Below are 17,524 nucleotides of genomic sequence, written 5' to 3' on the forward strand. Positions count from 1 at the left end.
TGGTTTTTGAACCAATCGTCTGTATGTTTTGGTATCTGGAGCAAAACATGCTGTCAAAATACTTTGCATTTGGTACATATCGTCTTTGACCGAACGAATGAGACGGAGTTGTTTGTTAAACTGTATGTACTCGTATTCTTCATTTATGGCTTCATGGACTATAACTGTTGTTGTGTTCTCTGTTGTTGACATATCTGTCTTTACATACAAAATAAAAAAATATTTTATAAAAAAATTAGCGTTATTTTTTCTATCTTAAGGAAATTCATGATTTTCATGAGTTTTAGGCGACCCCGAAAAAAGTCGGTCTAGAGAAATTTCACTGTTTTCGTAGAGTTTTGGCGACTAAGGTTTTTTACCTACTCGCTGTTCTTCACTGTTTTCGTACGGAATCTCTTCTCTCGGTTTTTCCGAGGGAAGCAATCTTATGCCATTTTACTCAGATTTTTGGTCATTTTTCAGCAAAAATATATTTTAGGGTAGAAGGTTAGATCTAACACGTTTTCTACCCTCGTGAATTTTCATGATTTCATCGTAAATGTTTTGTCAAGACTTCTTCGTAAATGTTTTGTCAAACATGAACGTATATGTTTTGTCAAACATGAACGTATATGTTTTGTCAAGACTTCATCGTAAATGTTTTGTCAAACATGAACGTACATGTTTTGTCAAAACTTCTTCGTAAATGTTTTGTCATGACTTCGTCGTACATGCTTTGTCAAGACTTCTTCATCGTAATGAGCGTAAATGTTTTGTCAAGACTTCTTCGTAAATGTTTTGTCAAAACTTCTTCGTAATGAGCGTAAATGTTTTGTCAAGACTTCTTCATCGTAATGAGCGTAAATCAGACAAAAATAATGTTTAGGTGAAGTGGTGCGATCTCACCTGTTTTTTCACCTGTTTTCTCACAAGCGTTTTACATGGTAAGCGTTATTTTTACATTATGACACGAAGTGAACATTGACACTTCGTCAAAAAAATCCCTGAAATCATATCTTACATACAAAATAAAAAAATAAAATGACACTTTTTCATTAGATAACTGTTATTTTTTGACGAAGTGAACATTGACACTTCGTCAAAAAATCCTGAAATCATATTTACATACAAAAAAATACAAATAAAACTAACTTTATTTTCTGACTTTCACAAAAGACCAAAAATAAACGCTTGTGAGAAAACAGGTGAAAAAACAGGTGAGATCGCACCACTTCACCTAAACATTATTTTTGCTGAATTCAGCACAAATATATTTTAGGGTAGAAGGTTAGATCTAACCTCCTTTCTAACCTGTTTTTTTCACAACCGTTTTACATGGTAAGCGTTATTTTTACATTATGACACGAAGTGAAATTGACACTTGTCAAAAAAATCCCTGAAATCATATCTTACATACAAAATAAAAAAATAAAATGACACTTTTTCATTAGATAACTGTTATTTTTGACGAAGTGAACATTGACACTTCGTCAAAAAAATCCCTGAAATCATATCTTACATACAAAATAAAAAATAAAACTAACTTTATTTTCTGACTTTCACAAAAGACCAAAAATAAACGCTTTACATGTATTTTTCAGCAACTTCGTCAAATAATTTTATAGCTTTATCTATCTCATCTACTTCAAACGTTTCTTTACCTTTTGTGGGAGCACCATACATTTTCTCAAACTTTTCAAGTAGTTCTGTTTCTGCAGCTCTCATATCATTAACAAACACAACCTTGACTATATTGACTGTACTGTCATATCTTAGAGTTATATTATATGTTCTTCCTATCTTATATCTTTTGTATTGAAGTCCTTCGGTTTCTGAACGATGTAAAGTAAGCCTTCACTGCAACGTTCCGTATCGAATGAACCATATGTTATGAAGTTATATCCAACAACTGGGTCTAACCATAACAAAACTATTGGTATAAGACTTTTGTCGATGAGATATGCTGCAGTTTCCATAGAATCTTACCGATATCATAAGCTCAGGATTTCTTGTCAAAATTTTCTGAGTTGAAGCATTTCTAACCAGTCGTTTGTTTTCTTTCCAGATGGAGATATAATGTCTGACAAAGAATATTTGTTGTATTTCTTTGAGTATCTTACGTTTAAATCACTATTCTAACCACTTTGGTGTCATTGTCTATCTTTCTAACTGTTTCAAAACTCAATGTTTGTCATTTCTGTTCTTACATACAAAATAAAAAAATAAATAAAAATAAAACTAACTTTATTTTTTCTGTCTTAAGGAAATTCATGAAAATTCATGAGGTTAGAAAACGTGTTAGAAAACGTGTTAGATCTAACATTCTACATAAATTATATTTTTACTGAATTCAATAAAAATAAATGGTTCATTTTACTCACAATATTTTTTTACAAAACGACCCCAATTTTAACTTCTTTTCTGCAGCTTCAAATGCTATCTTAGCGAGTTCATATTCTCTAAATTCTCTCTTTAAATCTTCTTGTTCCCATTGGTCTAGTTCGTATGGAGAATCTCTATAACCATAATATATCTCACGTTCATGTTCTAATTGTTTTCACACATTTTTCCAACTTCTTCTTCGAACAAAGGTTTAGCATTCTCCACTGTATCTTCGAGTTCTTCTTCATCACTAATTTCTCATGAACTTTCTTGTCTATGGAGTCCATAATTTTTCCAACTGCTATGCAATATTTGGAGAAGCCCACATTGCTATATAGTTTATAAGTCTTGGGTCTACATACGTTCCTCTAACCTGTTTGATTTCATCAGGAATTCCGGCATGAATTTTGTATAAAAAGCAACCGTCTGAATTCCGGCGGTTGCTATATTCTTCACAAAATGCCTTATAATACTCTTCCCAGGACTTATTTTCCAACAACTTTCTAAAGTCTTTCCTAAACTGCTGACACATATTTGTTGCATTAATGTAACTATCCTTGTCTCTACGTAAGACTTCAATACCGTTATAAGTACCTTTTGTGAATGTTTCGCCATTAGATTTGTTCGTGAACGTTTTTGCTTCGACTGACATTTCTGTTCTTACATACAAAATAAAAAAATAAATAAAAATAAAACTAACTTTATTTTTTCTGTCTTAAGGAAATTCATGAAATTTGGTCATTTTTCAGCAAAAATAAAGTTTAGGTGAAGTGGTGCGATCTCACCTGTTTTTTCACCTAATTTTTCACAAGCGTTTTACATGAATTGTACGATGTATATTTGAAATCTTAAACAGTTTCGTAGCCTCTATTTCTTCTTTTAGTACATCGAATGTTTTAACTATGCCGAAGGTTTCTTTATACTTCTTCTTGACGTCAGATAATAGGAAATCGTCAGCAGTTGGATAGTTTTTGTTCAGAAATTCTAACATGTCCATTTTATCTTCTGCTGGCTTTTCTGCTTCTTTCTTTAAGTCTGCATAGTCGTTTCTCATACGTTCTATCTCTTTGACGGAGTAGTTATATCTCCTCATTGCTGCTTTACATTTAGAACATTGCGGGTTCATTTTTGCGTTATATTCTGAAACCTTACCTGCTAAAACAACTAAAGCGTCAATGGTTTTCTTTAACTCAAACATAGCGGGTCTTATTTGTTTGTTCCATACTTTACCTCTTCTATCTTCATCTCTTATCTGCCATACACATTCAGCAACTAACGAAACAAGGTTGTCGTAGGTCTTAAATTCTTCAGATTTATATATGTCAGAAACATTCTTATATACCATGTCGCAATCTTTGTCCATAACCTTATGGTTGCAATGAAATCCTAGAAACTCATAGTTTACCTTTCGTATGAACTTCTTTATTTCTACTGAGTCAGTTGCTTTGACTTCTATTTCATCGAATTCAGGAATAGTGAGTTTTTGTTGCTGAATTTCAGGTAGTTTAGGCAAATGGTCAATAATGTCCTCCATTTCATAAAGATTACTGTTCATTGTTTCATCTTTCGCACTACAGTCTAAATTACTTGTTAAAAGTTCTTGCTTTATCTTCTGGATTTTTGTTTCGAAAGTATATGAAGAAGGAATGAAGCTTTTCATCTCTACTAACATAGATGTTGGATTCATGACTAACGAGTTTGGTGCTGTAGTTGTTTGTATTGCTGTTGTGCCGATTGTTGACATTTTTATTTTTTTATACAAAATAAAAAAAATAAAAAAAATAAAACTAACTTTATTTTTTATTTCGGGAAAATTCATGAAAATTCAAGAGGTGAAAAAAGAGGTGAAAAAACAGGTGAGATCTCACTTCTTCACCTAAACTTTATTTTTGGGTCCTTTACACTCATTACGATGAAGAAGTCTTGACAAAACATGTACGTTCATGTTTGACAAAACATGAACGATGAAGTCATGACAAAACATATACGAAGAAGTCTTGACACTTTTTCATTAGATAACTGTTATTTTTTGACGAAGTGAACATTGACACTTCGTCAAAAAAATCCCTGAAATCATATCTTACATACAAAATAAAAAAATAAAATGACACTTTTTCATTAGATAACTGTTATTTTTGACGAAGTGAACATTGACACTTCGTCAAAAAAATCCCTGAAATCATATCTTACATACAAAATAAAAAAATAAAACTAACTTTATTTTCTGACTTTCACAAAAGACCAAAAATAAACGCTTTACATGTATTTTTCAGCAACTTCGTCAAATAATTTTATAGCTTTATCTATCTCATCTACTTCAAACGTTTCTTTACCTTTTATGGAGCACCATACATTTTCTCAAACTTTTCAAGTAGTTCTGTTTCTGCAGCTCTCATATCATTAACAAACACAACCTTGACTATATTGACTGTACTGTCATATCTTAGAGTTATTATATGTTCTTCCTATCTTATATCTTTTTGTATTGAAGTCCTTCGGTTTCTGAACGATGTAAAGTAAGCCTTCACTGCAACGTTCCGTATCGAATGAACCATATGTTATGAAGTTATATCCAACAACTGGGTCTAACCATAACAAAACTATTGGTATAAGACTTTTGTCGATGAGATATGCTGCAGTTCCATAGAATCTTACCGATATCATAAGCTCAGGATTTCTTGTCAAAATTTTCTGAGTTGAAGCATTTCTAACCCAGTCGTTTGTTTTCTTTCCAGATGGAGATATAATGTCTGACAAAGAATATTTGTTGTATTTCTTTGAGTATCTTACGTTTAAATCACCTATTCTAACCACTTTGGTGTCATTGTCTATCTTTCTAACTGTTTCAAACTCAATGTTTGTCATTTCTGTTCTTACATACAAAATAAAAAAATAAATAAAAATAAAACTAACTTTATTTTTTCTGTCTTAAGGAAATTCATGAAAATTCATGAGGTTAGAAAACGTGTTAGAAAACGTGTTAGATCTAACATTCTAACATAAATTATATTTTTTACTGAATTCAATAAAAATAAATGGTTCATTTACTCACAATATGTTTTTACAAAACGACCCCAAACTTTTAACTTCTTTTCTGCAGCTTCAAATGCTATCTTAGCGAGTTCATATTCTCTAAATTCTCTCTTTAAATCTTCTTGTTCCCATTGGTCTAGTTCGTATGGAGAATCTCTATAACCATAATATATCTCACGTTCATGTTCTAATTGTTTTTCACACATTTTCCAACTTCTTCTTCGAACAAAGGTTTAGCATTCTCCACTGTATCTTCGAGTTCTTCTTCATCTAATTTCTCATGAACTTTCTTGTCTATGGAGTCCATAATTTTTCCAACTGCTATGCAATATTTTGGAGAAGCCCACATTGCTATATAGTTTATAAGTCTTGGGTCTACATACGTTCCTCTAACCTGTTTGATTTCATCAGGAATTCCGGCATGAATTTTGTATAAAAAGCAACCGTCTGAATTCCGGCGGTTGCTATATTCTTCACAAAATGCCTTATAATACTCTTCCCAGGACTTATTTTCCAACAACTTTCTAAAGTCTTTCCTAAACTGCTGACACATATTTGTTGCATTAATGTAACTATCCTTGTCTCTACGTAAGACTTCAATACCGTTATAAGTACCTTTTGTGAATGTTTCGCCATTAGATTTGTTCGTGAACGTTTTTGCTTCGACTGACATTTCTGTTCTTACATACAAAATAAAAAAATAAATAAAATAAAACTAACTTTATTTTTTCTGTCTTAAGGAAATTCATGAAATTTGGTCATTTTCAGCAAAAATAAAGTTTAGGTGAAGTGGTGCGATCTCACCTGTTTTTTCACCTAATTTTTCACAAGCGTTTTACATGAATTGTACGATGTATATTTGAAATCTTAAACAGTTTCGTAGCCTCTATTTCTTCTTTTAGTACATCGAATGTTTTAACTATGCCGAAGGTTTCTTTATACTTCTTCTTGACGTCAGATAATAGGAAATCGTCAGCAGTTGGATAGTTTTTGTTCAGAAATTCTAACATGTCCATTTTATCTTCTGCTGGCTTTTCTGCTTCTTTCTTTAAGTCTGCATAGTCGTTTCTCATACGTTCTATCTCTTTGACGGAGTAGTTATATCTCCTCATTGCTGCTTTACATTTAGAACATTGCGGGTTCATTTTTGCGTTATATTCTGAAACCTTACCTGCTAAAACAACTAAAGCGTCAATGGTTTTCTTTAACTCAAACATAGCGGGTCTTATTTGTTTGTTCCATACTTTACCTCTTCTATCTTCATCTCTTATCTGCCATACACATTCAGCAACTAACGAAACAAGGTTGTCGTAGGTCTTAAATTCTTCAGATTTATATATGTCAGAAACATTCTTATATACCATGTCGCAATCTTTGTCCATAACCTTATGGTTGCAATGAAATCCTAGAAACTCATAGTTTACCTTTCGTATGAACTTCTTTATTTCTACTGAGTCAGTTGCTTTGACTTCTATTTCATCGAATTCAGGAATAGTGAGTTTTTGTTGCTGAATTTCAGGTAGTTTAGGCAAATGGTCAATAATGTCCTCCATTTCATAAAGATACTGTTCATTTGTTTCATCTTTCGCACTACAGTCTAATTACTTGTTAAAAGTTCTTGCTTTATCTTCTGGATTTTTGTTTCGAAAGTATATGAAGAAGGAATGAAGCTTTTCATCTCTACTAACATAGATGTTGGATTCATGACTAACGAGTTTGGTGCTGTAGTTGTTTGTATTGCTGTTGTGCCGATTGTTGACATTTTTATTTTTTATACAAAATAAAAAAAATAAAAAAAATAAAACTAACTTTATTTTTTATTTCGGGAAAATTCATGAAAATTCAAGAGGTGAAAAAAGAGGTGAAAAAACAGGTGAGATCTCACTTCTTCACCTAAACTTTATTTTTGGGTCCTTTACACTCATTACGATGAAGAAGTCTTGACAAAACATGTACGTTCATGTTTGACAAAACATGAACGATGAAGTCATGACAAAACATATACGAAGAAGTCTTGACACTTTTTCATTAGATAACTGTTATTTTTTGACGAAGTGAACATTGACACTTCGTCAAAAAAATCCCTGAAATCATATCTTACATACAAAATAAAAAAATAAAATGACACTTTTTCATTAGATAACTGTTATTTTTTGACGAAGTGAACATTGACACTTCGTCAAAAAAATCCCTGAAATCATATCTTACATACAAAATAAAAAAATAAAACTAACTTTATTTTCTGACTTTCACAAAAGACCAAAAATAAACGCTTTACATGTATTTTTCAGCAACTTCGTCAAATAATTTTATAGCTTTATCTATCTCATCTACTTCAAACGTTTCTTTACCTTTTATGGGAGCACCATACATTTTCTCAAACTTTTCAAGTAGTTCTGTTTCTGCAGCTCTCATATCATTAACAAACACAACCTTGACTATATTGACTGTACTGTCATATCTTAGAGTTATATTATATGTTCTTCCTATCTTATATCTTTTTGTATTGAAGTCCTTCGGTTTCTGAACGATGTAAAGTAAGCCTTCACTGCAACGTTCCGTATCGAATGAACCATATGTTATGAAGTTATATCCAACAACTGGGTCTAACCATAACAAAACTATTGGTATAAGACTTTTGTCGATGAGATATGCTGCAGTTCCATAGAATCTTACCGATATCATAAGCTCAGGATTTCTTGTCAAAATTTTCTGAGTTGAAGCATTTCTAACCCAGTCGTTTGTTTTCTTTCCAGATGGAGATATAATGTCTGACAAAGAATATTTGTTGTATTTCTTTGAGTATCTTACGTTTAAATCACCTATTCTAACCACTTTGGTGTCATTGTCTATCTTTCTAACTGTTTCAAACTCAATGTTTGTCATTTCTGTTCTTACATACAAAAAAAAAAAATAAATAAAAATAAAACTAACTTTATTTTTTCTGTCTTAAGGAAATTCATGAAAATTCATGAGGTTAGAAAACGTGTTAGAAAACGTGTTAGATCTAACATTCTAACATAAATTATATTTTTACTGAATTCAATAAAAATAAATGGTTCATTTACTCACAATATTTTTTTACAAAACGACCCCAAACTTTTAACTTCTTTTCTGCAGCTTCAAATGCTATCTTAGCGAGTTCATATTCTCTAAATTCTCTCTTTAAATCTTCTTGTTCCCATTGGTCTAGTTCGTATGGAGAATCTCTATAACCATAATATATCTCACGTTCATGTTCTAATTGTTTTTCACACATTTTTCCAACTTCTTCTTCGAACAAAGGTTTAGCATTCTCCACTGTATCTTCGAGTTCTTCTTCATCTAATTTCTCATGAACTTTCTTGTCTATGGAGTCCATAATTTTTCCAACTGCTATGCAATATTTTGGAGAAGCCCACATTGCTATATAGTTTATAAGTCTTGGGTCTACATACGTTCCTCTAACCTGTTTGATTTCATCAGGAATTCCGGCATGAATTTTGTATAAAAAGCAACCGTCTGAATTCCGGCGGTTGCTATATTCTTCACAAAATGCCTTATAATACTCTTCCCAGGACTTATTTTCCAACAACTTTCTAAAGTCTTTCCTAAACTGCTGACACATATTTGTTGCATTAATGTAACTATCCTTGTCTCTACGTAAGACTTCAATACCGTTATAAGTACCTTTTGTGAATGTTTCGCCATTAGATTTGTTCGTGAACGTTTTTGCTTCGACTGACATTTCTGTTCTTACATACAAAATAAAAAAATAAATAAAAATAAAACTAACTTTATTTTTTCTGTCTTAAGGAAATTCATGAAATTTGGTCATTTTTCAGCAAAAATAAAGTTTAGGTGAAGTGGTGCGATCTCACCTGTTTTTTCACCTAATTTTTCACAAGCGTTTTACATGAATTGTACGATGTATATTTGAAATCTTAAACAGTTTCGTAGCCTCTATTTCTTCTTTTAGTACATCGAATGTTTTAACTATGCCGAAGGTTTCTTTATACTTCTTCTTGACGTCAGATAATAGGAAATCGTCAGCAGTTGGATAGTTTTTGTTCAGAAATTCTAACATGTCCATTTTATCTTCTGCTGCGCTTTTCTGCTTCTTTCTTAAGTCTGCATAGTCGTTTTCTCATACGTTCTATCTCTTTGACGGAGTAGTTATATCCTCATTGCTGCTTTACATTTAAGAACATTGCGGTTCATTTTTGCGTTATAATTCTGAAACCTTACCTGCTAAAACAACTAAAAGCGTCAATGGTTTTCTTTAACTCAAACATAGCGGGTCTTATTTGTTTGTTCCATACTTTACCTCTTCTATCTTCATCTCTTATCTGCCATACACATTCAGCAACTAACGAAACAAGGTTGTCGTAGGTCTTAAATTCTTCAGATTTATATATATCAGAAACATTCTTATATACCATGTCGCAATCTTTGTCCATAACCTTATGGTTGCAATGAAATCCTAGAAACTCATAGTTTACCTTTCGTATGAACTTCTTTATTTCTACTGAGTCAGTTGCTTTGACTTCTATTTCATCGAATATCAGGAATAGTGAGTTTTTGTTGCTGAATTTCAGGTAGTTTAGGCAAATGGTCAATAATGTCCTCCATTTCATAAAGATACTGTTCATTTGTTTCATCTTTCGCACTACAGTTAAATTACTTGTTAAAAGTTCTTGCTTTATCTTCTGGATTTTTGTTTTCGATAAAGTATATGAAGAAGGAATGAAGCTTTTCATCTTACTAACATAGATGTTGGATTCATGACTAACGAGTTTGGTGCTGTAGTTGTTTGTATTGCTGTTGTGCGATTGTTGAATTTTTATTTTTTTATACAAAATAAAAAAAATAAAAAAAATAAAAACTACTTTATTTTTATTTCGGGAAAATTCATGAAAATTCAAGAGGTGAAAAAGAGGTGAAAAAACAGGTGAGATCTCACTTCTTCACTAAACTTTATTTTTGGGTCCTTTACACTCATTACGATGAAGAAGTCTGACAAAACATGTACGTTCATGTTTGACAAAACATGAACGATGAAGTCATGACAAAACATATACGAAGAAGTCTTGACACTTTTCATTAGATAACTGTTATTTTTTGACGAAGTGAACATTGACACTTCGTCAAAAAAAATCCCTGAAATCATATCTTACATACAAAATAAAAAAATAAAATGACACTTTTTCATTAGATAACTGTTATTTTTTGACGAAGTGAACATTGACACTTCGTCAAAAAATCCCTGAAATCATATCTTACATACAAAATAAAAAAATAAAACTAACTTTATTTTCTGACTTTCACAAAAGACCAAAAATAAACGCTTTACATGTATTTTTCAGCAACTTCGTCAAATAATTTTATAGCTTTATCTATCTCATCTACTTCAAACGTTTCTTTACCTTTTATGGAGCACCATACATTTTCTCAAACTTTTCAAGTAGTTCTGTTTCTGCAGCTCTCATATCATTAACAAACACAACCTTGACTATATTGACTGTACTGTCATATCTTAGAGTTATATTATATGTTCTTCCTATCTTATATCTTTTTGTATTGAAGTCCCTTCGGTTTCTGAACGATGTAAAGTAAGCCTTCACTGCAACGTTCCGTATCGAATGAACCATATGTTATGAAGTTATATCCAACAACTGGGTCTAACCATAACAAACTATTGGTATAAGACTTTTGTCGATGAGATATGCTGCAGTTCCATAGAATCTTACCGATATCATAAGCTCAGGATTTCTTGTCAAAATTTTCTGAGTTGAAGCATTTCTAACCCAGTCGTTTGTTTTCTTTCCAGATGGAGATATAATGTCTGACAAAAATATTTGTTGTATTTCTTTGAGTATCTTACGTTTAAATCACCTATTCTAACCACTTTGGTGTCATTGTCTATCTTTCTAACTGTTTCAAACTCAATGTTTGTCATTTCTGTTCTTACATACAAAATAAAAAAATAAATAAAAATAAAACTAACTTTATTTTTTCTGTCTTAAGGAAATTCATGAAAATTCATGAGGTTAGAAAACGTGTTAGAAACGTGTTAGATCTAACATTCTAACATAAATTATATTTTTACTGAATTCAATAAAAATAAATGGTTCATTTACTCACAATATTTTTTTACAAAACGACCCCAAACTTTTAACTTCTTTTCTGCAGCTTCAAATGCTATCTTAGCGAGTTCATATTCTCTAAATTCTCTCTTTAAATCTTCTTGTTCCCATTGGTCTAGTTCGTATGGAGAATCTCTATAACCATAATATATCTCACGTTCATGTTCTAATTGTTTTTCACACATTTTTCCAACTTCTTCTTCGAACAAAGGTTTAGCATTCTCCACTGTATCTTCGAGTTCTTCTTCATCTAATTTCTCATGAACTTCTTGTCTATGGAGTCCATAATTTTTCCAACTGCTATGCAATATTTTGGAGAAGCCCACATTGCTATATAGTTTATAAGTCTTGGGTCTACATACGTTCCTCTAACCTGTTTGATTTCATCAGGAATTCCGGCATGAATTTTGTATAAAAAGCAACCGTCTGAATTCCGGCGGTTGCTATATTCTTCACAAAATGCCTTATAATACTCTTCCCAGGACTTATTTTCCAACAACTTTCTAAAGTCTTTCCTAAACTGCTGACACATATTTGTTGCATTAATGTAACTATCCTTGTCTCTACGTAAGACTTCAATACCGTTATAAGTACCTTTTGTGAATGTTTCGCCATTAGATTTGTTCGTGAACGTTTTTGCTTCGACTGACATTTCTGTTCTTACATACAAAATAAAAAATAAATAAAAATAAAACTAACTTTATTTTTTCTGTCTTAAGGAAATTCATGAAATTTGGTCATTTTTCAGCAAAAATAAAGTTTAGGTGAAGTGGTGCGATCTCACCTGTTTTTTCACCTAAATTTTTCACAAGCGTTTTACATGAATTGTACGATGTATATTTGAAATCTTAAACAGTTTCGTAGCCTCTATTTTTCTTTAGTACATCGAATGTTTTAACTATGCCGAAGGTTTCTTTATATACTTCTTCTTGACGTCAGATAATAGGAAATCGTCAGCAGTTGGATAGTTTTTGTTCAGAAATTCTAACATGTCCATTTTATCTTCTGCTGGCTTTTCTGCTTCTTTCTTTAAGTCTGCATAGTCGTTTCTCATACGTTCTATCTCTTTGACGGAGTAGTTATATCTCCTCATTGCTGCTTTACATTTAGAACATTGCGGGTTCATTTTTGCGTTATATTCTGAAACCTTACCTGCTAAAACAACTAAAGCGTCAATGGTTTTCTTTAACTCAAACATAGCGGGTCTTATTTGTTTGTTCCATACTTTACCTCTTCTATCTTCATCTCTTATCTGCCATACACATTCAGCAACTAACGAAACAAGGTTGTCGTAGGTCTTAAATTCTTCAGATTTATATATGTCAGAAACATTCTTATATCCATGTCGCAATCTTTGTCCATAACCTTATGGTTGCAATGAAATCCTAGAAACTCATAGTTTACCTTTCGTATGAACTTCTTTATTTCTACTGAGTCAGTTGCTTTGACTTCTATTTCATCGAATTCAGGAATAGTGAGTTTTTGTTGCTGAATTTCAGGTAGTTTAGGCAAATGGTCAATAATGTCCTCCATTTCATAAAGATACTGTTCATTTGTTTCATCTTTCGCACTACAGTCTAAATTACTTGTTAAAAGTTCTTGCTTTATCTTCTGGATTTTTGTTTCGAAAGTATATGAAGAAGGAATGAAGCTTTTCATCTCTACTAACATAGATGTTGGATTCATGACTAACGAGTTTGGTGCTGTAGTTGTTTGTATTGCTGTTGTGCCGATTGTTGACATTTTTATTTTTTTATACAAAATAAAAAAAATAAAAAAAATAAAACTAACTTTATTTTTTATTTCGGGAAAATTCATGAAAATTCAAGAGGTGAAAAAAGAGGTGAAAAAACAGGTGAGATCTCACTTCTTCACCTAAACTTTATTTTTGGGTCCTTTACACTCATTACGATGAAGAAGTCTTGACAAAACATGTACGTTCATGTTTGACAAAACATGAACGATGAAGTCATGACAAAACATATACGAAGAAGTCTTGACACTTTTTCATTAGATAACTGTTATTTTTTGACGAAGTGAACATTGACACTTCGTCAAAAAAATCCCTGAAATCATATCTTACATACAAAATAAAAAAATAAAATGACACTTTTTCATTAGATAACTGTTATTTTTTGACGAAGTGAACATTGACACTTCGTCAAAAAAATCCCTGAAATCATATCTTACATACAAAATAAAAAATAAAACTAACTTTATTTTCTGACTTTCACAAAAGACCAAAAATAAACGCTTTACATGTATTTTTTCAGCAACTTCGTCAAATAATTTTATAGCTTTATCTATCTCATCTACTTCAAACGTTTCTTTACCTTTTATGGAGCACCATACATTTTCTCAAACTTTTCAAGTAGTTCTGTTTCAGCAGCTCTCATATCATTAACAAACACAACCTTGACTATATTGACTGTACTGTCATATCTTAGAGTTATATTATATGTTCTTCCTATCTTATATCTTTTTGTATTGAAGTCCTTCGGTTTCTGAACGATGTAAAGTAAGCCTTCACTGCAACGTTCCGTATCGAATGAACCATATGTTATGAAGTTATATCCAACAACTGGGTCTAACCATAACAAAACTATTGGTATAAGACTTTTGTCGATGAGATATGCTGCAGTTCCATAGAATCTTACCGATATCATAAGCTCAGGATTTCTTGTCAAAATTTTCTGAGTTGAAGCATTTCTAACCCAGTCGTTTGTTTTCTTTCCAGATGGAGATATAATGTCTGACAAAGAATATTTGTTGTATTTCTTTGAGTATCTTACGTTTAAATCACCTATTCTAACCACTTTGGTGTCATTGTCTATCTTTCTAACTGTTTCAAACTCAATGTTTGTCATTTCTGTTCTTACATACAAAATAAAAAATAAATAAAAATAAAACTAACTTTATTTTTTCTGTCTTAAGGAAATTCATGAAAATTCATGAGGTTAGAAAACGTGTTAGAAAACGTGTTAGATCTAACATTCTAACATAAATTATATTTTTACTGAATTCAATAAAAATAAATGGTTCATTTACTCACAATATTTTTTACAAAACGACCCAAACTTTTAACTTCTTTTCTGCAGCTTCAAATGCTATCTTAGCGAGTTCATATTCTCTAAATTCTCTCTTTAAATCTTCTTGTTCCCATTGGTCTAGTTCGTATGGAGAATCTCTATAACCATAATATATCTCACGTTCATGTTCTAATTGTTTTTCACACATTTTTCCAACTTCTTCTTCGAACAAAGGTTTAGCATTCTCCACTGTATCTTCGAGTTCTTCTTCATCTAATTTCTCATGAACTTTCTTGTCTATGGAGTCCATAATTTTTCCAACTGCTATGCAATATTTTGGAGAAGCCCACATTGCTATATAGTTTATAAGTCTTGGGTCTACATACGTTCCTCTAACCTGTTTGATTTCATCAGGAATTCCGGCATGAATTTTGTATAAAAAGCAACCGTCTGAATTCCGGCGGTTGCTATATTCTTCACAAAATGCCTTATAATACTCTTCCCAGGACTTATTTTCCAACAACTTTCTAAAGTCTTTCCTAAACTGCTGACACATATTTGTTGCATTAATGTAACTATCCTTGTCTCTACGTAAGACTTCAATACCGTTATAAGTACCTTTTGTGAATGTTTCGCCATTAGATTTGTTCGTGAACGTTTTTGCTTCGACTGACATTTCTGTTCTTACATACAAAATAAAAAAATAAATAAAAATAAAACTAACTTTATTTTTTCTGTCTTAAGGAAATTCATGAAATTTGGTCATTTTTCAGCAAAAATAAAGTTTAGGTGAAGTGGTGCGATCTCACCTGTTTTTTCACCTAATTTTTCACAAGCGTTTTACATGAATTGTACGATGTATATTTGAAATCTTAAACAGTTTCGTAGCCTCTATTTCTTCTTTTAGTACATCGAATGTTTTAACTATGCCGAAGGTTTCTTTATACTTCTTCTTGACGTCAGATAATAGGAAATCGTCAGCAGTTGGATAGTTTTTGTTCAGAAATTCTAACATGTCCATTTTATCTTCTGCTGGCTTTTCTGCTTCTTTCTTTAAGTCTGCATAGTCGTTTCTCATACGTTCTATCTCTTTGACGGAGTAGTTATATCTCCTCATTGCTGCTTTACATTTAGAACATTGCGGGTTCATTTTTGCGTTATATTCTGAAACCTTACCTGCTAAAACAACTAAAGCGTCAATGGTTTTCTTTAACTCAAACATAGCGGGTCTTATTTGTTTGTTCCATACTTTACCTCTTCTATCTTCATCTCTTATCTGCCATACACATTCAGCAACTAACGAAACAAGGTTGTCGTAGGTCTTAAATTCTTCAGATTTATATATGTCAGAAACATTCTTATATACCATGTCGCAATCTTTGTCCATAACCTTATGGTTGCAATGAAATCCTAGAAACTCATAGTTTACCTTTCGTATGAACTTCTTTATTTCTACTGAGTCAGTTGCTTTGACTTCTATTTCATCGAATTCAGGAATAGTGAGTTTTTGTTGCTGAATTTCAGGTAGTTTAGGCAAATGGTCAATAATGTCCTCCATTTCATAAAGATACTGTTCATTTGTTTCATCTTTCGCACTACAGTCTAAATTACTTGTTAAAAGTTCTTGCTTTATCTTCTGGATTTTTGTTTCGAAAGTATATGAAGAAGGAATGAAGCTTTTCATCTCTACTAACATAGATGTTGGATTCATGACTAACGAGTTTGGTGCTGTAGTTGTTTGTATTGCTGTTGTGCCGATTGTTGACATTTTTATTTTTTTATACAAAATAAAAAAAATAAAAAAAATAAAACTAACTTTATTTTTTATTTCGGGAAAATTCATGAAAATTCAAGAGGTGAAAAAAGAGGTGAAAAAACAGGTGAGATCTCACTTCTTCACCTAAACTTTATTTTTGGGTCCTTTACACTCATTACGATGAAGAAGTCTTGACAAAACATGTACGTTCATGTTTGACAAAACATGAACGATGAAGTCATGACAAAACATATACGAAGAAGTCTTGACACTTTTTCATTAGATAACTGTTATTTTTTGACGAAGTGAACATTGACACTTCGTCAAAAAAATCCCTGAAATCATATCTTACATACAAAATAAAAAAATAAAATGACACTTTTTCATTAGATAACTGTTATTTTTTGACGAAGTGAACATTGACACTTCGTCAAAAAAATCCCTGAAATCATATCTTACATACAAAATAAAAAAATAAAACTAACTTTATTTTCTGACTTTCACAAAAGACCAAAAATAAACGCTTTACATGTATTTTTCAGCAACTTCGTCAAATAATTTTATAGCTTTATCTATCTCATCTACTTCAAACGTTTCTTTACCTTTTATGGGAGCACCATACATTTTCTCAAACTTTTCAAGTAGTTCTGTTTCTGCAGCTCTCATATCATTAACAAACACAACCTTGACTATATTGACTGTACTGTCATATCTTAGAGTTATATTATATGTTCTTCCTATCTTATATCTTTTTGTATTGAAGTCCTTCGGTTTCTGAACGATGTAAAGTAAGCCTTCACTGCAACGTTCCGTATCGAATGAACCATATGTTATGAAGTTATATCCAACAACTGGGTCTAACCATAACAAAACTATTGGTATAAGACTTTTGTCGATGAGATATGCTGCAGTTCCATAGAATCTTACCGATATCATAAGCTCAGGATTTCTTGTCAAAATTTTCTGAGTTGAAGCATTTCTAACCCAGTCGTTTGTTTTCTTTCCAGATGGAGATATAATGTCTGACAAAGAATATTTGTTGTATTTCTTTGAGTATCTTACGTTTAAATCACCTATTCTAACCACTTTGGTGTCATTGTCTATCTTTCTAACTGTTTCAAACTCAATGTTTGTCATTTCTGTTCTTACATACAAAATAAAAAAATAAATAAAAATAAAACTAACTTTATTTTTTCTGTCTTAAGGAAATTCATGAAAAT

At 31.6% G+C, this 17,524-nt stretch overlaps 12 protein-coding genes and 1 pseudogene across 13 annotated transcripts, besides 1 other annotated feature; all 13 read right to left on the reverse strand.

Moving 5' to 3' along the window:
* Positions 1 to 17,524: part of a mobile genetic element that runs on past both edges of the window.
* TVAGG3_0620670 (KilA, N-terminal/APSES-type HTH, DNA-binding family) lies at positions 2,663 to 3,013 on the reverse strand (the record flags this gene model as incomplete). Its single annotated transcript, XM_051240337.1, has 1 exon — positions 2,663 to 3,013. The coding sequence occupies one exon, from the start codon at positions 3,011 to 3,013 to the stop codon at positions 2,663 to 2,665; it is 351 nt and encodes a 116-aa protein (XP_051086924.1).
* On the reverse strand, positions 3,167 to 3,415 carry TVAGG3_0620680 (organellar and viral DNA polymerase type B; the record flags this gene model as incomplete). The annotated part of the gene is made up of 1 exon (XM_051240338.1): positions 3,167 to 3,415. The coding sequence occupies one exon, from the start codon at positions 3,413 to 3,415 to the stop codon at positions 3,167 to 3,169; it is 249 nt and encodes an 82-aa protein (XP_051086925.1).
* On the reverse strand, positions 3,475 to 4,105 carry TVAGG3_0620690 (organellar and viral DNA polymerase type B; the record flags this gene model as incomplete). The annotated part of the gene is made up of 1 exon (XM_051240339.1): positions 3,475 to 4,105. A coding segment is annotated over one exon (631 nt), but the record flags the coding sequence as incomplete, so codon positions are not given.
* On the reverse strand, positions 5,582 to 6,067 carry TVAGG3_0620700 (KilA, N-terminal/APSES-type HTH, DNA-binding family; the record flags this gene model as incomplete). The annotated part of the gene is made up of 1 exon (XM_051240340.1): positions 5,582 to 6,067. The coding sequence occupies one exon, from the start codon at positions 6,065 to 6,067 to the stop codon at positions 5,582 to 5,584; it is 486 nt and encodes a 161-aa protein (XP_051086927.1).
* On the reverse strand, positions 6,219 to 6,776 carry TVAGG3_0620710 (organellar and viral DNA polymerase type B; the record flags this gene model as incomplete). The annotated part of the gene is made up of 1 exon (XM_051240341.1): positions 6,219 to 6,776. The coding sequence occupies one exon, from the start codon at positions 6,774 to 6,776 to the stop codon at positions 6,219 to 6,221; it is 558 nt and encodes a 185-aa protein (XP_051086928.1).
* Positions 7,669 to 8,079, reverse strand: TVAGG3_0620720 (organellar and viral DNA polymerase type B; the record flags this gene model as incomplete). The annotated part of the gene is made up of 1 exon (XM_051240342.1): positions 7,669 to 8,079. One exon carries the CDS (start codon positions 8,077 to 8,079, stop codon positions 7,669 to 7,671), a length of 411 nt encoding a protein of 136 aa, XP_051086929.1.
* Positions 8,459 to 9,121, reverse strand: TVAGG3_0620730 (uncharacterized protein; the record flags this gene model as incomplete). Its single annotated transcript, XM_051240343.1, has 1 exon — positions 8,459 to 9,121. The coding sequence occupies one exon, from the start codon at positions 9,119 to 9,121 to the stop codon at positions 8,459 to 8,461; it is 663 nt and encodes a 220-aa protein (XP_051086930.1).
* TVAGG3_0620740 lies at positions 11,510 to 12,171 on the reverse strand (annotated as a pseudogene). The gene has a single exon. A coding segment is annotated over exon 1 (662 nt).
* TVAGG3_0620750 (organellar and viral DNA polymerase type B) lies at positions 12,937 to 13,262 on the reverse strand (the record flags this gene model as incomplete). Its single annotated transcript, XM_051240344.1, has 1 exon — positions 12,937 to 13,262. A coding segment is annotated over one exon (326 nt), but the record flags the coding sequence as incomplete, so codon positions are not given.
* On the reverse strand, positions 14,767 to 15,224 carry TVAGG3_0620760 (KilA, N-terminal/APSES-type HTH, DNA-binding family; the record flags this gene model as incomplete). The annotated part of the gene is made up of 1 exon (XM_051240345.1): positions 14,767 to 15,224. A coding segment is annotated over one exon (458 nt), but the record flags the coding sequence as incomplete, so codon positions are not given.
* Positions 15,378 to 15,917, reverse strand: TVAGG3_0620770 (organellar and viral DNA polymerase type B; the record flags this gene model as incomplete). The annotated part of the gene is made up of 1 exon (XM_051240346.1): positions 15,378 to 15,917. One exon carries the CDS (start codon positions 15,915 to 15,917, stop codon positions 15,378 to 15,380), a length of 540 nt encoding a protein of 179 aa, XP_051086933.1.
* On the reverse strand, positions 15,990 to 16,316 carry TVAGG3_0620780 (organellar and viral DNA polymerase type B; the record flags this gene model as incomplete). The annotated part of the gene is made up of 1 exon (XM_051240347.1): positions 15,990 to 16,316. A coding segment is annotated over one exon (327 nt), but the record flags the coding sequence as incomplete, so codon positions are not given.
* TVAGG3_0620790 (organellar and viral DNA polymerase type B) lies at positions 16,908 to 17,441 on the reverse strand (the record flags this gene model as incomplete). Its single annotated transcript, XM_051240348.1, has 1 exon — positions 16,908 to 17,441. A coding segment is annotated over one exon (534 nt), but the record flags the coding sequence as incomplete, so codon positions are not given.

Source organism: Trichomonas vaginalis, chromosome III (genome assembly GCF_026262505.1).
Source record: "Trichomonas vaginalis G3 chromosome III, whole genome shotgun sequence".
In the NCBI taxonomy this organism is placed as follows: Eukaryota; Parabasalia; order Trichomonadida; family Trichomonadidae; genus Trichomonas; species Trichomonas vaginalis.